At 31.7% G+C, this 27303-nt stretch overlaps 1 protein-coding gene across 1 annotated transcript; it reads left to right on the top strand.

Annotated features, from left to right (window-relative positions):
- On the top strand, window positions 1-26862 carry LOC143239116 (uncharacterized). The gene is made up of 4 exons (XM_076479956.1): window positions 1-571; window positions 21730-21935; window positions 25802-25937; window positions 26423-26862. Exons 1-4 carry the CDS (start codon window positions 535-537, stop codon window positions 26515-26517), a joined length of 474 nt encoding a protein of 157 aa, XP_076336071.1. The 5' UTR covers window positions 1-534; the 3' UTR covers window positions 26518-26862.
- Window positions 26863-27303: the final 441 nt, after the last annotated feature.

The following is a 27303-nucleotide window of genomic DNA, read 5'->3' on the forward strand; positions in this document are numbered from 1 at the left end:
TCCGCGACCCTCAAATTACAAGTCGAACACCTTAACCAGCCAGGCCTAAATATTCAATGAAAACAATCATTATTATTTGAAAATAAGCAATTTGAATTTATTAAATTCATTCATACATGCATAAGTTGAGGGGCCGGAGAAACGAAAAGAAAACTAAACAGAATAATCATCAACTCTGTTTTATTGGACGTCTGCTGTTTTGTAATTCTTCTTGATAGGGAAGAAATAAAAAGTTCAATAAGCCATAAAAAGTCATAAAACGAAACAGTAAAATAGACTTGTAGATAAATGGAGATATTTTGTGGTATACCACACAACTTTTTCGTCCATTTATTGATCCACTGACAGTGGTGGCGTTACTTGTCCTTCCCCTAATATGCCAACCTAGTTAGTACATTAGACCAGTGAACGTTCAGACAAGCATAGTGAAGTTGACAAAAGTACTGTTTGTTAACTGATACTTGAATCTTCAGATGACAGAAGATCATTGTTGCTCATCAAGCCTGTAGAATAGCGACATAAAAAATTATTAATATGTGGATTACATTTGGAATTTTTCTTTTAATAAAAGGTAAGATCAGCGTATTGAAATAATTGTGTGTCAAATAAATAGCCGTTTGAATAGTTTGAACGTAAACGTTATTTGAAATCTTTAAATAAGCTTTAATTGAAGTTTCAGTGAGAGTTATTTTATAATGGAATATTGAGATTTTGTCATGCAATGCTATTCTAGTATGTACGGAATCATGCAACATAAGTTTTATTTTAAAAGAACCCTTTTATTTTAAAAAAGTCTCTTATTTCATTGCTTTATTTACTACATGTGTTAATTTTCTTCCCAAGAAAAAAATATACAGAAATTTTGTCTCTTATTACTGTAGTAATCACAGAACTATGAAGTATAAATGTTTTAAACTAAGTATCAGAAATTGAGTAAATGTAGCAAGTGACACGAGAAATAATTAATCGAACAAAAATTTGATCTTCAGGTAACTGTTCGATACTCTGTATATTTTATTTAACAATGAAGTTTTTCTTTTATTTCTTTAAACATAGAAATAATAGTTCTTTATAATACGGAAATATTGTTATTAACACAAGCATAACGTTAACCCCTTAAGTTGAAACCAATTGAATATTGAATGGGTAATTATTGCTAATCACTAAATGACTGTTCGTTAAAAGAATTAACTTGTTAAAATTTGAGCAATGAAGAATTTTACAGGAAGATATGTTTTTTTCAGGGTAACGTACATCTTTGTACTTAATAAATCATCTAGTTGGTATTTAACAAGAGAAGTCACACTTTAAGAACTTCAAGGCAAAATCTACAGTTATTCACACTTGTGCATAAAATTATAGAAATTTCTACAAAGGTTTATCACTTTAACATAAAATTCGAATCCTATTTCATCAAAACTTCACAGACAAAACGAAACACAACAAAAATCAATATTTTCTCATATACAAAATAATGCACTTCTTCAACTATTTCATTAAGTTGTTGTTCCGACGCTTCGCTTTGCTTTTGTAGTTCCTCTTTTCACTTAACATAAATAGTTTAACTTTTTAATTGGATTTTGTCAATCATGCCAACCGTTATATACCCAAGTTTAGTAATTCGAGCCTTTGATTAAAAATAATGACATTTTTCTTTATCCATTAAAGCAATATCGTGAAAACATTGTTTATTAACTGAGTGTTTCTTTATTTTGACTGAGTCTAAAGAAATATATTTATGTGTACTAAGAAATATTCTTGGTACATTTCACATGTTTATCATCAGTTGCAAGACAAAACATAAGTACTGATTTTATTGCTGTGTGATCTACGAAATAATGCATATGATTCGTTCTTAAGTTAATGAACTAACAAGTAAATTTAACAAAAATTACTTTCTCACAAAACATTGTCATTATTCTGCAAAAAATTAGAAATGCATTATTCATCCAGAAATAAGCACATGTTTTCGAAAATATGTAAATAAAGGTCGGAAATATTTGAAGAGTTATTTGGAAATCTACATAATTAATCATTAGGTCTATTAGAAATAAGCAGAATAGTACCTATACAAATATATATAATGATACCAGGAATAGCTGCAAGTATGGATTTGTGGTCAAAGGTTAAAAATTACTAAAATGCCATTTTAGAACATCTTAAGTGTTCGCTGCTATAAATCAGATACGTGTAAAGTAACGTGGCCGTTTTCTAATGTGGTCATTTTCTTAATTTTTTTAAAGTAACACAATATTGTTGTATATTGTTTTTGAAATATTAATTAAAGCGAATAGTAGAAACGTTGATTAAAGTTACAGCTTTAAAAAATGAATAAAAAGTTATGATTTATAGTGTTTTGACACATAGTTCACGAAATTGTTGAGAAATGAAACATTATGATGTACCGAAAACAGCGTGCAATCACTTCCAAGATAAATTCAAAATGTACTATTTTGCTCAAAACATGGGCTAATAAGACACAATGCATCTCTCGCTTCAAGTATGAATAGCGTAATATAAAACAATCATAGAAAATGAGAGGTTTTTAACCTTTTTATTTGTGAATGGTTTAACAATTGATCATCAGGCTGTCGGACTGTGAATCCCGAGGTCTTCGTTTTGCGTCCTTTCTGCTGCACCTTGAGGCTATGGAACGAGAGAAGACTAAAGCAGTTATTCCTTGTCTTTAATTTACATATTTCTAACCATTCTGATGCAACGACAGTTAATATATCATTGAACGAACATGTTTTTTTCTTATATTGTATGTCATCAAAAGTAAAATCTCAAAGTGCAAAGTTTCCTTATATTATCGATCTTAAACCGCTGATAACATAATTTTTCTCCATCTTTAGAATGGGCGTCATTTTCTGGTTTTATATGCAAGTGAATATTAAACAACAGCTTGTCATGCCATAAAATAACATAATGTTTACTCGTCGTAAAAAGAAGCGAATCAGCATGCAACATGCTACTGCATAACGTCACAGTATTCTGTAAAAATACTTATACTATACAGTAAATATCTTAAAAGTCCTCATTTGCATAAAAACGTCTAATATTTTCAAGAAGTACTACAAATGTTTATGTTTAAATAAGACAAGGTGGTGATCACTTACAGTTGATGCCTTTCAGGCTATAAAATCTAATGTTGAATAAAGTTGTAGTAAAAGAAAAGATTCAAAAGTTGTGATTAAAGTATTTATCGAAAGAAGTTAAGTCTTATAATAATAAGTAAATGCATAAACAGATGAGAAGGCTCAATAAATTAGCAAAATGCTAATTTCAGTACTTCTTATTTATGAGAATGCAGTATATGTTACAAATGTAAGTTACGTTTACACATCAGTGCCTTCAAACACAGCAAGTTCTCAGGCAATAATATTAATTGAAGAAAGTTAAATGTTTCAACAGAAAATTATGTTCAAATGAAAGATGAGCATGGGTTATGAAAATATGGTAAGCTGAGAGGCTTACATTATTTTATTGTAAACTAAGTGCACAAACGAATTTCCATCACCACTAAGAAGTATGTATTTTGTTGTTGTCGCCCATGAAGCTTATTGACTTTCTTCCTCTATCGTAAAGTTTGCCTTTTTGGGGGACCTAACGGCGAAATGTTAAAAATCGAGTTTCGTTGCTCACGTTAGGCAGGAAACGTGTAATGTAACGTTTAGCTTTGCGTTTAACAACACATAAATATTAAGTTTAAAAGTTTTTAAATGTTTTACTCAATGTTATGTTTTCATGAGTCCAGATTATATAAAAGTAATCAATCAGAGTGAATCAAACCATCAAAGCAGATATTATAAACTAAATGTTAAATGGTTTTGTTTGTTTGTTTTTGAATTTCACGCAAAACTACTCGAGGGCTATCTGCGCTAGCTTTCCCTAATTTTGCAGTGTAAGACTAGAGGGAAGGCAGCTAGTTATCACCACCTACCGCCAACTCTTGGACTACTCTTTTACCGACGAATAGTGGGATTGACCGTCACAATATAACGCCCCATGGCTGAAAGGGCGAGCATGTTTGGCGCGACGGGAATGCGAACCTGCAACCCTCAGATTACTAGTCGCACGCCTTAACCCACCTGGCCATGCCGGCCATTAAATGGTTATATTATGTTTTTTTTTTTAGAAACACAAAATTGTGGTGTCAATGATCGACTATAAAATTATGATATCTCATCATTTTTGTTAAAACACGAAAACCAACAACATTTAAAAATAATGTAGTATTCAATGTGACTTTTGGTGTAATACAATTTATGTAAGTAAACAAAGTATGTAAGGTATAAAGAACAGATACAAACAGTCAATCCCACTATTCGTTGGTAAAAAGAGTAGCCCAAGAGTTCGCAGTTGGTGATGATGACTAGATGCCTTCCCTCTATTCTTACACTGCTGAATTTGGGACGGCTAGTACAGTTAGCTCTCGATTAGCTTTGCGCGAAATTCAAAACAAAACAAACCAAATTCGTGAATGTCCAATTTACTGGAATATCAAAATATTGCTTAGAATGCGACACACTCCATTAATAATAAAACTAAGTACAGTTAATAAAGAAATCAAGTTTTGAAAAATTATGACTATAGCGACTATTTAGAGAAGAAATATCCAATATGGTCTGGGTGAAAAACGTAAATAAGGACAGTGGTTCGCATATACATCCTGTTTTAAAGTAATTTTTCAGTTTAGTCCCCACTTCAAGAATTATTTGATATATCCAATCTGAACGACGTTGTATGCTGTATATGGAAAGAATCAATAATTGCCCCTAAGTAGCACAGTGGTATGTCTGCGGACTTATACGTCTAGAAATCGGATTTCGATCCCCATGATGGGCAGAGCACAAATAGCCCGTTGTGTAGATGTGTGCTTAATAACAAACAAATAGTTGTTTAAGTTATTTTAATTATTGAATCAAGAAATGTTTTGAATAATTCAATATGCGCATTTATTTGAAAACTACTCTTTTTAAGGCGATATTAAATTAGAGAACATTTGTTTTCCCTCTTACTATAAAATCTTTTTTATATTTTCATTTTGACACAACTTAACTGTTCTTAAACAGAATAATTATTGTAGTTTATATATTTTTGTGGAATTTTGACAGTACAATTGTTTTTGTTTTTATAAAGATTATATTCTGTTGTCATTATGTTATTTAAAAATATAATTTTATCTGTAATTTCTGTCACATTTTGCTTGTATTCTTACATAATTAATCGATTTCTATTTCATATTATTGTATTTCAACTGATATAGCAGCGTTGTTTCAACAACGTTGTCCACATTATTCCAATGCAACTACATATTTCGCCTTTGTTAACTAAGCTCAAGAAAACTCTTTATAACTGCAGTGAAACCAGCATGCAAAATATCACAGTGTTGTTGACCAGTTTTCATTAAAGTACACATCAGTTTTGTTTATTGTGTTTTTTATCCTTTTCTTTTCCTAGTATTGCAGTCTGAGGTTGAAACAGAAGCAACTTGTTATTTTCTCTTTTGCTTAAATTAAATGGATTTATCCGTGGAAAAAATAATTTCAAGAGCATAAAAAATGTTTTATTTCTTTTTATCTCTAACCGTGAAAGATAAACAGCAAATATTGAATCTACAATTGAATTCTAATACTCATCATGGGTTTGGAATATAGTGTGAAAACGTATACGTGAGTTTGGTGTTAAGTATCAATCCTAACAAGTAAGCTAACCAGTATAACCATTTTTGAAACTTTTAATATAATTTTCACAATTATCTGCATATAAAGTAAAAAATAATATTATAATCAAATATACATCTCTATATGTAATGATTATTTTCGGTTAATTTCTTTAAATATGGAGTGTTTCATCTATAACACATAATGAAATTTAATTATGTAATAGTGGAATTTTACAATCTACAACAGTTTTACATGAAATATTGTTCCAGTATATTTCACATATTGTAAGTTGAGAATGTTTTCTAAATCATTTATTTAGACCTATATTTTTGGAATTTAATTCAAGAAATCCCATAACACAATTTGTTAGTGTCTCATGAGATGGAATTTAAACTAACTCTTAAGTTACGCTATAAACATTTCTCTGTAACTCCAAACAAATAGTTGTGGAACACACTTGTAATGTTTCAGTACATTTCCTTAAATCAATTTAAGAAAGTTTAGGAAAATTTTGGTATTATTTCTGAGGGTTCCTTTAAATGCGATATAAGAGCTTTTAATTATTTGAGAATAAACAATTTCCAGGAGAAGTGCTCTCTACTTATGTTATAATCGTTTTCTTGTATCACTTTATCTTTCTTTAAACATTGTTAAACGTTTGAACTTTTTGTTTGTTTGTAAATTAATTTATAACCGTACGTTGGTGTTTTGATACCCTTAGCTAGAAATGCCATTAAATTAGTAGAATATAGAATACTGAACAAGGCCGTGAATGATACTGTGATTTTATATTACAAACATTTGATTAGATTTGTTCTACCTCTGTTGTACTTGTTGCTTGTTTCTTTGTAAAATACGTTTAGATGAATCAAATGGAAAGACGTTGATTGAGACAGTGGCTAAAACTTTATACCATGTAAATACCATGTTACCGCTTTGTGTTATAGTCATTATAAAATGAATTCGAGAAATAACACATCTAGTGCATACAAGACAGCACAACTATTTCGCAAAGCTATTTCAGAGCTTAAGCCAATGAATATCTTAAGTTATTTTGAGTTATAATCCTCAATGTATATTTATTTATTACGTATTTTGAATAATAAGTTTATTATCGGTGTTAACATTAAACCAATACTTAAAAATTTGTATATATACATATATATATATATATGAGAAAACAAATATTTGGTGAATCAATAACATCTTGCTTTAAATTTTACCATTCTGGTTGAGTAAGCAAAACTAAGTCAATGACCTTACCTGCAGCAGCTGAACAAATTCACAAGATATCGTATGATGATGTTGTATAATATCAAATTTTGTTTTATGTGTTACAGACATCTGGAATAAAAATCCCATATTCTGAGATTTTTTTCGTGTTATTAATTTCTTTATTAGTTTCTTTTTCTTTCTTTAGGAAACAGGAAGTAATTCAACCTTTGGATATTCCAGTTTAGAATGTTAGTTTCTGCCGATGCTAAAACTAACATGAACGTTTTTCTATATAATTTTTCAGTACTTTGATACTGGGATGTTAAAGCTAAAACCGATTTTAAAAGAACTTTCAAGATCCGAAATACACATGTTTTATTTTTATTATTTGTTGCTGAGCACAAAAATAAACATTAAGCTATCTGTGCTGTGTCTACCACGATGATTAAAATCTGGTTTCTAGTGTTATGAGTCCGAAGACTTACCACTGTGTCATTGAGGGACAGTAGAGAAATAAAAACTATGTTTTTTTTTATTTTTAGTTCTAAGCACAAACCTTAACAAGATTTCAACGTGACAATAAGCATATATTCCTATTCCATTTTTTTTTCTTCTGGGAACTAGACACATTCGTATTCCAAGGACTGGCTTCATTATATCGTTCCTTTTACGACCACCAGATTTTAAAAACATTTAATGCAGACTCAGATCACAGTGTAACTTTATATCCAACTTTTAGTATCAAATGATGAGAATTAAAAATAAAAGAAAAAAATATGAAAATTTGAGATAAAGTAATTCAAGAACTAAAATATATGTAATTGTACCTGCTGAGAATGATATAAATGTCGAATCAACAACTTTATAATAACATTAATGTCATTTTCAGTTAATAATAGTGTATATTAATTGTAACTTAGAAAAAACAATAGTAGCTTTAAGGTAATTACGTGAGACAAATCTGTAGTCCAATAATATAACCACTAAATTACAGGGTTAATAGATTGATTATTATCTTAAAACAATTTTGAATATGCAAATTGACGATTCTCACGACAACGACAGCCATTACAAAGTCGTGGTGTATCTGTATTTATAAGAACTGCATTTTGACATTGTTTAGCGTCTCCCAGGCCCTGTAATACCATCAAAAAAGGATTGCTTTTAAGACAGTTGTGTGAAAACCTTTCAGACCCAAATATCCATATATATGATTGGAACTCTTTATACTAGTATAATTTGTCTACTGGACTACTAATTAGTACCCTATCACCAATGTCAACTTCAGGAGGTAAGTGACAATACTTCTTTTTCTTTATTAATATTTATTTATTTATTATTAATTTTGTTTTCTTTTTTATTTTGGAGAGGAATCACCTTCCTACAACTGATTGGAGGCAGTGAAGGGTGATATAGATGTGAGACGTTGTGGGCTTGAACACCTGCATTTCGCTCTCCAAATTTCTATTTCTATTCTTTTAATTATTGTATTATTTAATTATTCTTCATGTGAGACTGGCAGACGGAGATTAAGAATGATATACGATGTATCCTCAACGCGATGTGAGTCCCACTTTTGCAGTCACCTCCAAAACCTAAGATATATTTTATGTACCACATTATAACCTGCACTCTAGAAATCTTTTCAATTATGCAACATTTTTTATTTTTGCTTGAACTTGTTTTTGCTTATAACAAATTATCATTAGTCAGAGGCTTGAATTTGCTGTTTTTAACGCAGTCCTTCCTTTTGATTTTGTTTTATTTTACTTGACTGTCTAGTATTAATATTATATATATATATATATATATATAGATATTCAGATCATCAAGGAACATTCCTATTGAGAATAAAAATTTCCAAGACAAAAATATCTTTTGTATCTAAAGGCTTTGAAAAACAAAGAAACATGAATCAACTTCGGGTTTCATGACTATATAGAAAGAAGCCTACAACAGCGTCTTGTAACAGGTGTGAATGCAAGAACACAAAAGCTAGTAGCAAAGCCTTTCACGAACAATACACAAAACACTCATAAATGATCATCGTATGGAAAAGAGACACAAGTCAAGTATAATGAAATTGCTTAAATGACACAGTGATTCGACTGTCACATGTCTCAAAAAGACAATGGGTATTCAAAAAATTTCATAAAAAGATATGACGACTAAGACGCCGGATACAGTGCCTATGAATTCCTGTGCGATCAGACTGTTTAAACGGGTTGTTGGAAAAATTCATTCTGATAAAGCATTGTCAGGAGTGGCGTCATGGAACGAAACAAAGTATTGAGGATTCAAAATCATATTAATGCAACGTATTCAACCTTTGTAATTGTCCAAATGAATGTCAAAACTACAAACCTTCATTCCACTCTCATTGTAATTTTCCTTTATCAGTGAAAATGTATCCTGGCCTTGCTATGGAAGCTTAAACTGACATTTATGTCCCCCAATAATGCAGCAGTATGTCCGCGGAATTACAACGCTAAAAACCGGGTTTCGTTATCCTTAGTGAACAGAATACAGATAGCCCATTGTTCAGCTTTGTGCTTAATTCCAAACAAAGAAACAGACACTAGTTCAGTTCTGTTTCTCTTCACAATACCAAAGGTAATTCATAAATGTATGATAAATGAGTGTGTTATGAAATATTAAAGTTTAGAAAGATCTTATTATATCACTCTGGCTACATATAATGTGCTACACACAGGAGAGCTTCCACTTCTGCTCATTATGTAGCAATTATAATAAGGTCAACCTCAGTCAAACTAAAACGTTATATCAATTTGAAAAACTAGTTTTTTTTCAACTTCATACTATTTATCAACTTTACTGTGAATATGAGGGTTCATGGTTCATACCCCTTCTTTATACAGGCACGCAAAATGATTAGTTGTTCCATTGCTTGCTTTCTCCCTAATCTTAAAGCTGAACATTACAGATGACTAGCACAGAAGGGCTGAATATGTAGATGAACGCAAAATTTGAAGTAAACAATAACTCTGAATATTGTCAATGTATCGTAGTGATCATACTAATCAATAGCTACGGCGCAGAATCAAAATGTTTAACTTTTCTTTATCTTAATAAAATTACATTCAATATATTTTATGCAGATATAATCTTTCACGTTGCTTGGTTCATAACCAAAGTCGGATATTTTGCATTTGAGTTTCTTTTTCTTGTTTTTATATTCTTTTTTCGTCTGCGTTTCTGTGTTTATTGTTTCTGTTTACATAGCTACGTCTACGACTCGGAAAATGACGCAGAAATTTTGTAATTTCTAACGCTCTCTCTAAAGTAAGTTTACCTAACTTTCTGTGTTTGCTTTACAAATAGTGTAAAAAAGAAGAAAAATACATAAGTACTGCACTCAACTGGACTAATTATTATTGATGCATTACTCATTTCACAGACAAGAGAATTTTCTATTTGTTTATCTAACATTTTAATGCAAATTATGCACGAAAATATACTAATGTGTGTGTTTCTATCATCACAACTTGTTTTACTTTTAACGGAAAATATCATGAGCGTTTCGCGTATTATTAACTGTAGTACAGAGTGCTGAATCAATACACTAATTAAGTATATTATGGTATTAATTATATATAAATGTCCAAAAACATATTATGAGCTAATACCAGTTCATTATAATATTATTTATACGAATATTTTCTAGTTATGTTATTATTATTTACGTATGTGCATAAAATATTTTTCAAACATTTCTCAGTATAGTAATTAAGTCATTTAATTTGTATATATATAATACATGGGTATTATGTTTGTTAGTAGATGAATAAAAACACTGAATTTCAATTATGATAAAACATGTCATGTTTTATCGAAATATCAGTGAGACACAAAAAGCGTTAGTGTTTTGATTTATAATTCTTCATTATTTGTAATATGCAAGGTGGAATTAAAATGTGCGAAATATTTAACGATGATGTTTGAGTTATGTTTATAAATGTATGTATGCGCATACATATTATACAATTAAAAGATTTGTAGACATTCAGGGTGTGTCAAAAAAACGGTACTGAGCCATCGAGGCGGGACAACCAAATAATCCACGAGGGGGCTAGATAGTCACGATATTTTCACAGAAAACTATATATTAAAGAAATTCATAAAAACTGCACTACCAACTGAATCATAATTTAGTAAATGGACAGGATGATGTATAATACAATATGTAAACCTTGCTAAAGCGTCTCGCGGGCGTCAAAACTAAAGACTAGAGAGAAATTAATCTCTATATCGATCATCTTTGAGAATATTAAAACCATATGTAAACATGTTGAAACTTACATGTACACATTTATATCAGTTACTACTATAAATGGGAAACGAGATTTATGCAAAGTACATTGAAAATAAATAAGAGAATAAAACGTTATATTCAAGGTATATTCCAAACCAAAAACATATGTGGATGAAAAGTCATTAAACAAAAGTCATAATAAGTAAATGTTTCAATAATTACGTCACTTGTCATGAAGTAAAAATTTATTGTTTTAAGTAGATATCTTAGGACTTAAAAATGTTAGAGATGCTGGTTTGATAAAATTCAATATTAATATATTTATCAGGCGTTAATTCATTTGTTTTGTTTTTTATAGTTCCTGGTGACACGTAAATCATAAAAACTGTTAAATAATTCGAACACAAATTTGTGTAACTCATAGTGTTTACTTATATTTATATTTGTAAGGTTTGTGATCCTGTGAATTATTATAATAAGAAAGGCTATAGCTCACTGAAAATACGAAATAACATGACTGAGTTATACAACAGTCCAAGTAGCAAACCTTTTTCTTGAAATCGATTTCACGTTTTTGTGTTGTACCTTCGATTTTGACATTTAGAATTCTTTATCCACTTATTTTAAGAAATATAAATCACTTACACCAGATATACATATATACTATTTATTTGCTACTTTCTGCCGGAAAGACATTATGTATATATACAGGTTCCTTTGAATAAGTTATGCGCTTCAGACAACTCCGATGTAATTCTTTTTTTTTTTTTTTTGCAACCAAACTGTGAAGTTATGGAACAAAACAAGTCATAAAATGTTCTGTAACTGGGTTTAAAGAAAAATATATTTATGTATCATAATAATCACGAACAATTTATTCAGTTTTAGTTCATTTCTTAGAACTAAAGAAAATAATCACAAGTACGTTAATAGATTTGAAACAATAAATATGGTTTGAACATTAAAATCACAAAAGGACGTAAAATTACACTTCCTTTACTAAGTTGGATGGGCCCGGCATGGCCAAGCGTGTTAAGGCGTTCGACTCCCTAATCCGAGGGTCGCGGGTTCGAATCCCTGTCGCAAAACATGCTCGTGGGAACGTTATAATGTAACGGTCAATCCCACTATTCGTTGGTAAAAGAGTAGCCAAAGAGTTGGCCGTGGGTGGTGATGACTAGCTGCCTTCCCTCTCGTCTTACACTGCTAAATTAGGGACGGCTAGCGCAGATAGCTCTCGAGTAGCTTTACGCGAAATTAAAAAAAAACAAAAAAAAACTGAGTTGACACGTCATAATCTCTAATATAAAAGTCAAAAAAGTTAACACCTTTGTGTTGTTAAAAGTCTTTTCTTCCTCAAACGTAGGACACCCTAAGAAAGCGTGTGTATTTATGTAACAATTTTGGATATATAGATATTTAATCTCAATTTTAACAATACTGAGAAATTATAAGAATATAACTAAACAATTAAAACTGGAGAAAAGACGTTTCAAGATCTTCTGCAAAATGTAATTTTCAAAAATGCATATTCTAACCATAGAAAAAGTTAAAACACCCCCACATTTATACCCACTTAAAATGGCTCAACTCACACACAGGTGTATCACACCAGGTGCATGTGATTAGAAGATTGTTACTCATCATTGTGAATGAGGCTTGCTCTATTTAAACCTCATACATTTAGTTTGGTGTGCGCTTGACTGTTGAAGTGAGATTGAGCACCATGGTGAGAGCAAAAGAGCTGTCTGAGAATATTGAAAGAATATTGTAGCAGCTGATGAGTCTGGTAAGGGATTTAAAAACATCTCAAAAGATTTTGATATCAGACATTCCACTGTCCGGAAAATAGTCAACAAGTGGAGGGCTTTCAAAACAACTGCCAACATGCCCAGGTCTGGTCGTACAAGCAAGTTCACCCCGAGAGCAGACCGTAAGATGCTAAAAGAGGTCTCCAAACACCCTAACATGTCATCACGGGACCTACAGCAGGCTCTGGCTGCTGTTGATGTGAAAGTGCATGCCTCTATAATCAGAAAGAGACTGCACAAGTTTAACTTGCATGGGAGGTGTGCAAGGAAGAATCCTTTGCTTTCTAAGAGAAACATCAAGGCCAGACTGAAGTTTGCCAGAGAGAATGTAGACAAAGACCAGGACTTCTGGAATAATGTTCTTTGAACAGATGAGTCCAAAATTTAATTATTAGGACACCAGAATAGCTGACATGTGTGGCGTAAACCAAATTCAGCATTCCAGAAAATGAACCCCACACCAAATGTTTAGCATGGAGGTGGAAGTGTCATGGTTTGAGGCTGCTTTGCTGCAGCAGGACCTGGACAGCTCACAATCATAGTATCCACGATAAATTCTATTGTGTATTAGAGGGTGCTTGAGGATCATGTGAGTCCATCTGTAAGAAAATTAAAGCTGAAGCGGAACTGGATCCTGCAACACGACACTGACCCAAAACATACCAGTAAATCCACCAAGGACTGGCTGAAAACTAAGAAATGGAGAGTCCTGGAATGGCCGAGTCAAAGCCCAGATCTTAATCCCATTGAGATGTTGTTGGGTGACTTGAAACAGGCTGTACATGCAAGAAACTCCTCAAACATCTCACAGCTAACAGAATTGTGCATTGAGGAGCAGGGCAAACTTTCTTCAGACTGATGTCAGAGACTGGTAGATGGGTACAAGAAGCATCTCACTGCAGTTATTTCAGCCAAAGGGGGTAACACTAGCTATTAGGGAGGTAGGGTGTTCTAACTTTTTCCTCAGTTAGAATATGCATTTTTGTAGAATTACATTTATAGAAGATCTTGAAAAGTATTTTTTTTCAGTTTTAATTGTTTAGTTATATTCCTATAATCTCTCAGTATTGTTAAATTGAGATTAAATATCTATATATCCAAAAATGTTACACAAATACATAGGCTTTTATAGGGTGTCCTAACTTTTTCATATGACTGTAAGTTCATTCCACATTCGCAACAGTAAATATATTTGATTTTATGTAAATTATCTCCCGAAGAGTTTTTAATATCATCTTAAAATCAATTGGTAAAACACTTAGAGGAATACTTATGAAAATGTACGGAAGTAGTTGTTTATGCATTGTATGTTCAAAGTATTAAACGTACAAAATAAGTAATTATTGAAAAAAAACATTTGTACATAACACCCATTACGTTAGGATGTTATCCACTTACTATTTCCGGTAGTTGAATTAAAAACCTCATAAAAAGTAAAAATAAAAACAATAATCCTTTACACAATAAAAGTGATATATAGTATTTTTTCTAACAATTAATGTAGATATATATATATATATATTAGGGTGCGTCAGTGGATAAAGGATAAAAATTAAAATGTCCCAATTTTTTTGCTCAGTTGCTCAGTTGTGCCACTGCATGAGAAAAGAACATAGACAAAGTTTCATTTTAATCGCGAAGTATTTAGGGGTGGCGCATCCCTCGCAAAGTTCACTATTTTCCTTAAATTTACCCTACATTACATTGTTAATGATAATTAAATTATTTAAAGAAATTATTTAATATTTATTGATTATACAGTTAGCAAAAACATAAAAACTTTAAAGAAAAATTTATTTCATTGAAGTTTTATCTTGCCTGCCCCCTTCGCATCACGTTCGCCGATGTTCTTCTGTCACCTGAATCATATACTGAAATTGATCTTTGTTCTTGGTGCGGCCCTTTGCCGTAAACTGTTGAATTAAAGCTACTCCTTTTTCAGCTGCGTCATTTGTCACAAAAAGTTTTTTTACTCTGTTCTTTCCTTGTTTGTACTCTTCCGAGGCGCTCCACTCTTTCGGTGGTAATGATAAAAATGCGCTACTAATATCCACATGGTAGAAAATTTCTTCGTTGCCGAGGTAAAAAAATCTGGAAGTTTTCTGGAAACAGCTTTGCTTGCAGCATCAACTGTTAAACGTGGAGTTGGCCTAGGAGAACCTTTCACGGTATTCATATTTGAGACCATCTTGAGTTTGTCGCTATTCGTTACACCGTCATCAAAGAGCGCAAGCCCAACTGCAACCTCAGATAAATACCATAAATGCCGATTCATTGCCTTTGTACCAACTTCCTTAATCATATGATTTTCATGCAATGCAAGTTCCTTGAGTAGTGTAAGGTCCCTTCGAGCTGCCACGGAAGCATCCTTAGCTGTAAACCATGACAGCAAGTAATGTTTAGTTATAATGACACACAAATCGCCAAGTTTGCTGCAGAAATGTGCGTCAAATGAAACACGAGATGAAGCAGGCCGTCGTTGCATTCTACCAAACTCCTCTTGGAACATCCAAATTTTTAGAGAATATATTGCTCGAGCCATCCATCGTGCACGATGTACAGCACCAGAAGTACGGAAAGAAACTGAAGAACGTCCGTGTGGAAGAGATCCAAGAAAAATGACAGCTAATTCCAAGAGCTCTTTATAATCGTCCCGTAGTTGATGAGATTGAAGGAGATTCTGACAAAATTGAATAATATCATCCTTCCAAGGCTGTATTCGGAGTGGCATTGCTTCTACTGCTGTTATGTACTCAGTTTTATTAATTTTAGGCCAACAATCTCTAAAGTTTAAAAACAAAGTAATATCTGGACTTTTTTGATGTCTCTATTACGAGAGTAGAGAATACAGCGCTCAGAAGAATCTCCAAAATGTGATGTCTACAGGCAAGGTGCAAGAGCTCACGTTCAAGTAACATTTCAATCCTCAGACAGACGCCAGATTTGGATCCTGTATTGGTCGCCGTGGTGTCAAAGCAAAGCGATTTAATTCTGTCTTTTACATTCCATTCTACTAAAACTGATCCGATCTCAGAAGCTACTGAATTTGCATCCCCACTATCAATCTTGGGCACTGAAAGAATCTTCTCTACACCTTCACCTGAAACTAAAATTGCCAAACGTTCGATCTTCTCTCTGCCAACCAAGTCAGGCATCAGCTTACCATCCCAATGTAATGTCAAAGGAACGTTTGGAGAAAAACTTTCCTTCAATTCAGCTGCTAGAAGAGTACGGTTAGTAATTCGTTTCCTCCTTATGGAACTGGGGCTAATGGCAAGATCCTCGATATTATGTCCAATATGAGCTGCAAAAGGAAGCAAAATTTGCGCGGCTTTTCAGTCACTGATCTGGGTTCTGTCTAAAGCCGAAGCTAGCCTTTCACTAATGCCAACTTTTCGTTTGATTCCGAAAGCACGTTCTTATTTTGTGCGCATTGCGCAACCCCTAAATATTAATGTATTGGATTGATTTTTACGCTAGCATATTTTTTTTATTGAAGGTAATCAAATTATAAGCGAGCGACTGAGTGTCACAATTTTTTGTTTTTTTGACGCACCCTAATATATATATTTAATTATATATTATAAAGGCTTAGGATATTGTATAATTATTGTATATTAGCAAAAGTACTAATCTTCGGTCAGGTTATTACGTTGATAGTTTGTGTATTCAGAACAAATTTTAGCATAAAGGTATAAGCTATATACTTTTGTTGCTAATCAACATAACATAAAAGCCATTGTTCTAACGCAAATTTACTAAAACGCGCTGTTTTTTTATATATTATATGTCGTTATACAAGGAACCACTGTTTTCGTATTAGGTTTCTCGCTAAATTGCCTGAATATGAAGATTAACACGCACATACGCGTACTTACCTAGATAAGAGAAGTAATGTTATCCAGGTGCAGACCTTCAGGGTTCCCACTTATTATGAGTGCAAAATATCAGGTTTATAGGTTCTTCCTCTTTGGGTTATGGGTATTTCACATACACACAGACCCACAAACATACAGACAGGCAGACGAACCCTTTTATTATTAAAACTATGGAAATAGTTTACTAGCATTTCTAACTTACATTTATATTATTTCAATGTCTACTAAAATAAATTTAAAGCGGAAGTTAAATTCGCTTTTTATGATTTTAAACTACGTTAACAGAGCTTTCTTTAAATACAGAAATATTCATATTACATGTTCTAAAATAACATACATGGGTGAAATTATAGTTTCTCAATAGAGACGTTACCAGTGTTTCAGGAAATAAAATCTTTTCTAAGGTTGTGAAGTTATTTAACTATAATAAAGTTTCATATTTTAATTATTTCTTTCAAAGCGTTTTGGTTTGGTTGAAGGTAAACACAAAGGCACACAAAGAACTATCTGTGATATGTCCACCAAAGTATCAAAACCGGGATTATAGCTTTGCAAGTTCGCAGAAATACCGCTATGTTTTTGACAATAAGTTTAACAAGTTTTCTAAATAATTAGCTACATATCTCAAAAATATTTTCGCAACAAAACAAACTTAACCCATGATCTTTGTTAGAAAGAAAACAGTTGTGTTATTTTTCGTATTTCACACTATTTTGCGTGCTAAACATTTTTTACTCTGCAAATAAACTAGTTTTTAGAAGATAGTTAAGTGCTATTTAATATTTAATTATATAATTGTTGTTTTGAATTAAGCACAAAGCTACACAATGGGCTATCTGTGCTCTGCCCACCACGGGTATCGAAACCCGGTTTTTAGCGTTGTAAGTCCGCAGACACACCGCTGAGCCACTGGATGGCTTTTAAGATATAATTTAGAAACGGTCAATTACTTACAGAAAATATGTCTTGCATAATGATTTTTTACTGTGTATCGCACCCTACTTAAATAAGTAAGACGTTGTTAAGATTTGCATATTTGTACTGTTTTATATTTTAATTGTATTTTATAACGTCATTTCCTTCAGAGGTCTAATTTAGTTCTGTACATATACTGTTACATTAATTTGCGTAAATAAATTGAACTTTATATTACCTTTAGATTTACGATAAAAAGTTGGAGAACATTTTCGTACTGAAAAATGTTAAGATCTTTAGTATTAAAATATCTTTTTAACAGAAATTTAGAAAATTCACTCTTAAGATCAAATAACCTTTTTATTTATTAATCTTTTCATTTATTAATATTTCGTATGAACGCTTTTATGACTGATAAAATGCTATTTTTCGTACCACTTTTGTATGATAAAAAAGAAGAGATAATTTTGTATTTTGCAAGTGAAGCTATATATATGATCATTATGATTTGTTCCCAATTTTAACCTATTGGTTGGCAGATGACTAAACCTACTTACTCTTCGGGTATAAATCTAGAACTGATCATATTTATTTTACTTGAAGATCTTCATAGGAGTTTTAATTACATTATATTAATGTTAACCCTAACATTAAAGATATATGGTTAATAACCTTTATATCGTAATCAGATGAAATCAAATCTCATTATTCAAACTACGCCATTGGATTGGTTTGTTTGGGAATTTCGCACAAAGCTACTCGAGGGCTATTTGTGCTAGCCGTCCCTAATTTAGCAGTGTAAGGTTAGAGGGAAGGCAGCTAGTCATCACCACCCACCGCCAACTCTTGGGCTACTCTTTTACCAACGAATAGTGGGATTGACCGTCACATTATAACGCCCCCACGGCTGGGAGGGCGAGCATGTTTAGTACGACGCGGGCGCGAACCCGCGACTTTCGGGTTACAAGTCGCACGCCTTACGCGCTAGGCCATGCCAGGCCTCTCATTGGCTTGGAAATGTACTAGTATATTTTATCAGCAATTACCAAATTTCTTTATGAATAGATTAAGATAATGCAACTATAAGATTGAACAGTCATTTTTTCTTGTTTTTATTGTGTTTTTTCTCTGTCTCTCTCTTATTTGCCCCCCAGTAGCTCAGCGGTATGTCTGTGGACTTACAACACTAAAAACCAGGCTTCGATACCCGTAGTGGGCATAACACAGATAGCTCATTGTGTAGCTTTGTGCTTAATTCAAAACAACAACTTTCTTTTTTCTTTTTCTTTTCATCGAGATTTTTATATTAACTTCAAAACCTGATCTATTTAATTTTTTGTATATAATAACAATAATAATCTTAAATTGGTTTTGAATAAGAGTAGCAGTATTTGTATATACATAAAATAAAGAACCAAAACGCTTTTAAATTAAATTGATCAATACTGAATTCACATACAAACTACCAATGTTAATTATAATATCAAATAATATATTTATTTTAGACATGAGAAACTTAACGTTTGTTAATCAATACGTTGTTTGTTTAAAACATTTGATAATTTACTGACAGCTAATATTCCATACGTTTTCAGTTTCGAGAACCATAGGTAAAACTTAAACTGAAAACGAACTTTGTTATGTGATTATTCTTAAATAGGTTAAATGTAAGTAGTGATTATAACATTTGTGAAAGTTTTATACTTCATAGTTAATATAGTCTTATAATATTATCACCACCAAATTAACTATCATAAAGAAACTTCACAGTAAATTATCACATTAAACTTAATTACAAAGTGGATTTTCTGCAAACAAAAAACGCAACTGAAAAAATGTTATTGTCAAACCTTTATCAGTTTAACAAAACGTTATTGAATAAAACTTTTTTAGCTATTACATTTAATATCAAATTAGGAAAGAAAGTAAGATAATTTTAATAAAATATATTTTACTGCTTCAGAACAGATGTGATAAATACAGGATGAATAAGGATTTCAAAAAGTAAAAAGACGGAAAACGAATATGGATTAGAAATAAAATGAAAATATACTAAAGGGAATTCAGATTCCTCGAGTATCATTTGTTTAGTTTTTAAAACAATACCGTATAGTTTTGTGAGTAACACGATTTTATTTGTATGTAACAAAAATCCCATATTACAGACTTAAATAATATTGCATTACATATTTTAATTTGGTTGAACAGAACGTCATGTAATTTATCACTGGTCAATCATAATTAAAAGAAGAAATATGATTTAATAAAAAACAAAAAGTATGTTGAGTTAATACTAATACTTCACATATTTTGTATATATATATATATAAATGAAGAAAGAAAAAAGGAAACCAAAACAGAAAAATTAAATTTTTTTGTCAAGTTACTGTAGGGCAACGGTATAAGTTTTAATGAGAAACGAGAAATGTATTTCACGCAATGAACAAAATGAAATGTTTCAATAAATATTGTTTACATTGCTGAGAGTGTCAGTGAAAATTTTTCTATTTCAAATCGTGTTTTTACGTTTCTTTTACCAACAATTTATTGAACAAGCATGACCAAATTAGCTTGAAATTTTCTATTGTTATTTGTAAGCCAGATTTTTTTTTTCAAAATTGGTAATTAGTTACAAATGCTAACAAGTCCTCTTTAATATTTTTTTCTGAATAAACCAGACGGGAAACAACTGACAGTATGATATTCGTATACATCAGAAATATCATATATTTACTGATGCTTAAATCATTGAGCCAGACAACAGACAATAAAAGGCAATCTGAAAAGCAAACCATATTTGCTAGAACAGTATTCGTTAGTTCTACTTTGCTTAAGTGCATAAGACAGTTGTAATAACTGATAATACTGGTTAAGATATTCAGATCTAAAAATTATGATAACATGCAATAAACTCAAGTGAAAGATAACTTTACTGAGCATAATATCACCTTTAGTAGAATCTATCATACAGATTACATGGACTATGTGGTCAAATTGGTATTCGTCTTATTTCTTTTGTCTTGCATAATTTTTCAATATTAATAATAAACGCAGTATAAACACAGTCCAAGTATTAAGTAACATCGAATTAAAATATACCAGTCTAAAGTGAAATATGAAATGATAAATGACGAATTAAAAAAAAAATCACTTTAGAGCTTTCAGTCTTTAGATGAATAATTTTCATAACAGTATATATATATTTTGTGCCCGGCATGGCCGAGCGCGTTAGGCGTGCGACTCGTAATCCGACGGTCGCGGGTTCGCATCTCAGTTGGGCTAAACATGCTCGCCCTTTCAGCCGTGGGGGCGTTATAATATGACGGGTCAATCCAACTATTCGTTGGTACAAGAGTAGCCCAAGAGTTGGCGGTGGGTGGTGATGACTAGCTGCCTTCCCTTTAGTCTTAAACTGCAAAATTAGGAACGGCTCAGGTTTCTCCTCCTGGTTGGGGGTTGTGTAGTAGGCTAACAATCTGCTCACTTAAAAAACCAGCCTGTTAATGAATCCGCAAGCGATTGCGGCCATATGTTCCTTCATGGAATCGAGTGGCATGATAATAATAATAATATATATATTTTAAATAAGTGGTTCAAATTTGTGATTTAGCAATGTAATAATGAAAAGGCTCATATATTCAAATCCGTTGAAAACCAGATAATTTGTGGTTAGATTTATTTTATATTAGGTTCTGTAAACAGAAAAGACCATCTGTTTTAGCTACTCGCATCATTACAGAGTAGCGTGTTATTTATCAGTCAGGTAATAAGATGACACCATATAAGGGATGCTTAGCATTGTAATATATATTGACATTAGCTCATTAAGATGTGCGCAAGCCATGAATGAGGAGAAAAATTAAGCATTCTGTAGACTACAACACAGCATATTTTATGTTTAATAAATACACGATGTATTTGATACAAATGCGTCTTTTTTACCCTAATCGTGTTTCTTGTGTTTATAGCAACCAGTAGTTTGACCATTATATCACTCGATGTTCCGAGAAGTGCAAGATTTGGTGAAAAGACACGATTAACATGTAACTACGACCTTGAGAAGGACAGTCTGTACTCAGTGAAGTGGTACAAAGATGATTTAGAATTCTTTCGCTATGTACCAAAAGACATTCCTCAACGACAATTTTTTCCTCTCGATGGCATCAAAATTGATGTAAGTTACTAGTTTCACGATTGCCTTTCTAACAGGTTTTTTCCAGAAATATATGCCATAACACATTATGTAACGGTTATATACGTATAAGAACACTTCATCATAGACCTAAATATCTACATTCGATTTTCACTTGCACTGCAGTATTCTTAGCTGTCAGCACTTTATGTTTTCTTCTGTAGGTCATCATTTTAAATGCTTGAAGGAACAGAAGAAAAATGATGAAATATTTAACTTTTCAATTTGATAATGTTTTACTCAAAATAGTTGAGTAATGTACGCGATGGAAACCAAAATCGATTTTTACGAAAAAAAAAGATAGGTTTTCTCTTTATGTCTTTATTCCAGAATTATACCATAAAATATTTTTTGTCTCAAAGGCACTCATTCTAGATAACATGGTTTAATATAAATCAATCAGAAAGAGTATTTCCAAAGAAAAAAACAGTTAAAGTTGAACAAATATTAATAGAAGGTCCAGCTTATAGAAATATCAATGCACTTTTGCTGCCATTCATAATAAAAATGGTAAAGAAAAATAGTTTTGCAATTAAATACATGCAAAATGTCCAAAACTGCACACTCCTATCAGTATGTGTTCTGACAGTTGTTTTGAATTTTCTTCGAAAAGGACAATATCTCAATTTATACGTAAACCATATTTTCAAAGCGAATTCATGATGTATCATATACACGCTATTACTGGAAAGTTGAATATTTAATTTTTGACGTAACTGCAAATCACAAAATTGATTTATTTTCATGTTATTTCTATTCAGTTGTCCCTCAAATAAGAGAAGGTAATATTGCCAAATGAATACTCTATTAATGTCTCTCTCTCTCACACACACACACACACATATAAGCATTAAAAATAAAAGTATGAATTATACAGTCTAACAAATATTTTTACTTTGATATTATGGAAATATTTGCTTATATTCTCAGAATGTCATTAATAATAGATGTGTAAATAATTCACATTATATAATAAAACTGATTTAACCTGAATAATGCTAACACTAGAAAATGTTTACATCATGACTTTTACAAAGGCCCGGCATGGCCAAGCGTGTTAAGCCGTGCGACTCGTAATCTGACGATTGCGGGTTCGAATCTCCGTTGTATCAAACATGTTCGACTTTTCAGCCGTGGGGGCGTTATAATGTGACGGTCAATCCCACTATTCGTTGGTAAAAGAGTAGCTCAAGAGTTAGTGGTGATGACTAGCTGCCTTCCCTCTAGTCTTACACTGCTAAATTAGGGACGGCTAGCACAGATACCCCTCGAGTAATTTTGTGCAAAATTCAAAACAAACAGACTCATACAAATACATAACTATAAATTTCATAGATTCCCAAATAAAGTTTATTTTTATAATTGTTTCGATTTATTATTTAAGAAGTGTATTTAAAGTTTTACTTTGATTCTAAAACAAATAAAGAATTATATTCGTAATTTATAAACATGTTACAATAGTATCAGATAAAGATAAATAAATAAGTTCATTCCCTCTTTCTAAAGAGATATAATGCTATGAGGTGGCGAATCCCTTTTGCTGGAATTTCTTGATTGGATACAATATCTTTAATTCAATAAAGGTCACCGTGACATTATTAATATGTAATATTCTGCCTTTTATAATTTATGTTTGACGTGTCGCGTTTACAAAATCTAAACTTTAGTATCGTAATAAAAGCTTTCCACAAAGAGAAAATAATAATAACTTTCGATTATTTAAGCTGTGTAATTAGAACGAAACTAGAAACCAACCTGACCATCATTATACCGAATAAAATATATTTTCTGACGTTTATACTTATAAACATTAGAATACATTGTTTCTTCATTTGAGTATTCAAGACGTTTGCAACATTTTCCACCGTAATCCCAATAACATCTCACGAGGTTTAACCAGCTTAGGATATTTAAGTTGTTCTAAGTACATATTTTAAGCTTGGCTGGTAGAACTCTCCGAATGTTGCATGCTCAAATCCCCATTACACCACGTGGGGGTGTTATTATGTGTTAATCAATCCCGCTATACGTTGGTAAAAGAGTACGTCATGAGTTGGTGTGTGTATTGTGATGACTAGCTCTCTTCACTCTAAACTTTCACTGCTAAATTAGGGACAGCTAGTTCAGATAGCCCTCATGCACCTTTGCGCGAAATTAAAAACAAACAAATATTTTAAGCTAACAATACAAAGCAGTGTTTGTAATAATAATGTAATAATGAACAACAAATCAAAATAAAAAGTAGTGACATTGATTATACCAACTATTTAACAAAGAATATTATTGAAAGTCATAATAAATAAATACTACAATATAATTTACTTAGAGATAAAAGAAACACAAGTTGTTGACTTGAATTATCGTCTTAGAAATATGCTCTCTAGCAAAAGCTTTCCACTTGTACAGAAAAAAAAAAACATGATATATATCAGGACCATTTCTACATATCTCACTCAAATGCATCACGTGTTTCAGGTTTATGAAAAGAAGGTGTTGCTTATAGGTATCATAAAACAAGGTTTAGCTAAGGTAAAAGGAAAACCATTAATACAGTTTGGCGCTATGAAATTGATTGAATAATAATACAGAAACATAAACTCAGACATAATGACAAAATTTGAGGTCTGAACGATACCTGTGAGATGTTGTTGAAGTTACATATATAGTACTTTACTTCAAAGCAGTATCATAATTCTATATATTTTATATAACTGGAGTCATCAGTTTTCAATTAAGGCCCGGCATGGCCAGGTGAGTTAAGGCGTTCGACTTGTAATCTGAGGGTTCGCCCTTTCAGCCGTGGGGGTGTTAGAAAGTCACGGTCAATTCCACTCTTCGTTGGCAAAAGATTAGCTCAAGAGTTAGCGATGGGTGGTGATGACTAGCTGCCTTTTCTCTAGTCTTACACTGCAAAATTAGGGACGACTAGCGGAAATAGCCCTCGTGTAGCTTTCGCGAAATTATAAAACAAACAAACAGTTTGGAATTATGACAAAAACTCTGCTACCTTTAGCAACGTTAACATTTGACCATTATCCTTTTAGGTCTTATAGTTTCAAAAGATGATATAACTTTTAAAACACCGATTTGTTAATCTGTTATCTGGAGAAGTTTTCCTCTTTGTGGCGTATTACTAGAAACAGTGAACATTCTTACGTTATATAAAATTTACTTGTACTCTATCCTAGAATAACATTTATAAGTTGTTAATAAATAGGTTCATAGATAGGAACTTATGTTTAAAAGGAGTAAAAGTTTGAATGCAATAGTTTGCCATCACTTAGTTTAAATAAATTCTTCTCTGGAAGCCTGAACGTGAGCTATATGGCTGTGTTGGGTATGATCCAGATATCATATTGTAGTGTTGTTTCTTTTTTAAATTCGAAAGGCAATAAGATATGAAAAACCTTTACAAAACAAGTACATTAATAATATATAGATTTGCGTGGTTTACTTTACATATTTTATGTAGAATTCTAAGGTAGAATCTATCATACTGCAGAGAACGTTGTTGAAATTCAGTGTAATAATCTTAAATTAAATTAGCTTAATAAGAAAATTGACTTAGCAAGTGATACAATTGCATTATTAATATTTGTTTGAAACAAAAAGCTTGTTTAAATTAATAATGAGCGAAAATTAATGACTGTTTTGTTATTTATTTTACCTTTGGGTCGAAGTTAATTCTAATGGATTGTTTGAAAATAGCTTCAAGGTGAAACATTACCTTTTAATAGTTAGTGTTCATTTGTTAGAACTATATCTAGATCTTCAAATGTCAAGTTTAGGGTTTACAAACAGTTTGTAAGTATAATTTCAACCTGAATTAATTCAATGCGAATCATTAGTTTACTAGGTCAAATCATCAGACTGTTTATATAGAAGATATTCAAACTGCCACATCAGGAAGATACAGATGTGAAGTGTCTGCGGACGCCCCATCATTTCGTACTGTTTCTTCGGAGAAAATTATGGTGGTTAAAGGTACAATTTAAGTTATAAAGTTATGCTCTCAGTAAAAAAAAAAAAATATATATACATATTGGCAACAATATTTCCACTTTTATTGATAGCCCACGCTAATGGTGACAAAGATATCTAAACCTACTGATTCATATTCTGTTCTGATAATAATACAAGGAATTTAAACTACAAGAATCTTTTTAATAGTTAAAGTAAAAAAAAACGTAAGTAAAATTAAATCAGAGAATATATTACGTTAAAAAATCAACTATCATAAAATAAATCAAACAGTTTAGATATAACAATCTTACATTCTTGTGAAATTTACAAACTGCTGCTATTACTGGGAGTATAAATGTTTAGTAATGAACGTTTATTTTAATCTATTGCTTAATTAAACATAAGATTTTATATTACTTATGTTATATATACATATATTTACATTTAATTTATAAAAGAACTGAGTTTTAGTTTCATTTTTCTAATTTTTTTGTTGTTTCTTACAGACGCCGCAGGGAGCGCACTGGGCCATCAAGGTAATAAGAGAATGACGTTCATCAGCTTTACGTTGCTACTTGTGTTACGGAAAGTATTCCCCTGACTGGGATAACGGATGTGACCGAATTACGGAGAAAGTCGACGAAACAAAATAAAGCTGTTTGTTTTCTGGCGAAGAGACGTTGTCGGAATCCACAACATTGAGTTTCGATGATAGGCTTGGATAACTGTAACTGTTATTCAGAGCTTCTAACGTGCTCTTGTGATTGTTATTGCGAAAACCTAATTTTTCCCCAAAGTTTCTTGTTATTTTTAAGGAATGCTACTTCTTAACTAACCCTATTTTAGTTATTGATGTATTGAAGAAGTCCAGGTACAGTCATATAACATGAAGTCAGTCTGACGAAGAAGAAAGTTGTGTTTACTAATGCTAATTGAAAAGATAATTTCACGCTAAAAGACTTAAAAGTAAATTGTTTATGATGAAACTTCAAATTTGTTAAAATTCGTCAAAAGTATGGATTGTACGTTTAAGGTTCTAACATTGAAAATCTTATAACGGATATATTTGCTTTTCCTATAAACGGAAAAAAAAAGTCATTAAAGTATTCATCACACTTGTTGTTTATGTCATGTTTGCTTATGAGTATAAAGACATTTATCAGATCTTTGTTCACGTTTATTGCACAGAAAAACATTCTTTAAACTGTAATGATTAATATAGTATGTACTACGTTCTGATGCGCGATTTTAACAATTTCATTTGGTCACACGCTTAAAAAAAACAATGCAGTTAACAATATTAAGATGAAAAGTTCCAAAACTGTGTGAAACTATAATTCAGTACTTATAAAATTTTTATTGCTTCATATTTATGCCATAAACAAGT

Source organism: Tachypleus tridentatus, chromosome 13 (genome assembly GCF_004210375.1).
Source record: "Tachypleus tridentatus isolate NWPU-2018 chromosome 13, ASM421037v1, whole genome shotgun sequence".
NCBI classification, from domain to species: Eukaryota; Metazoa; Arthropoda; class Merostomata; order Xiphosura; family Limulidae; genus Tachypleus; species Tachypleus tridentatus.

Excerpts from the sequence above, each read along its gene's own strand:
- LOC143239116 (XM_076479956.1), top strand. The coding sequence starts at position 535 with ATGTGGATTACATTTGGAATTTTTCTTTTAATAAAAG. Across the intron at positions 572-21,729 it reads AATTTTTCTTTTAATAAAAG|CAACCAGTAGTTTGACCATT; the intron begins GTAAGATCAGCG and ends TTGTGTTTATAG. Across the intron at positions 25,938-26,422 it reads GAAAATTATGGTGGTTAAAG|ACGCCGCAGGGAGCGCACTG; the intron begins GTACAATTTAAG and ends TGTTTCTTACAG.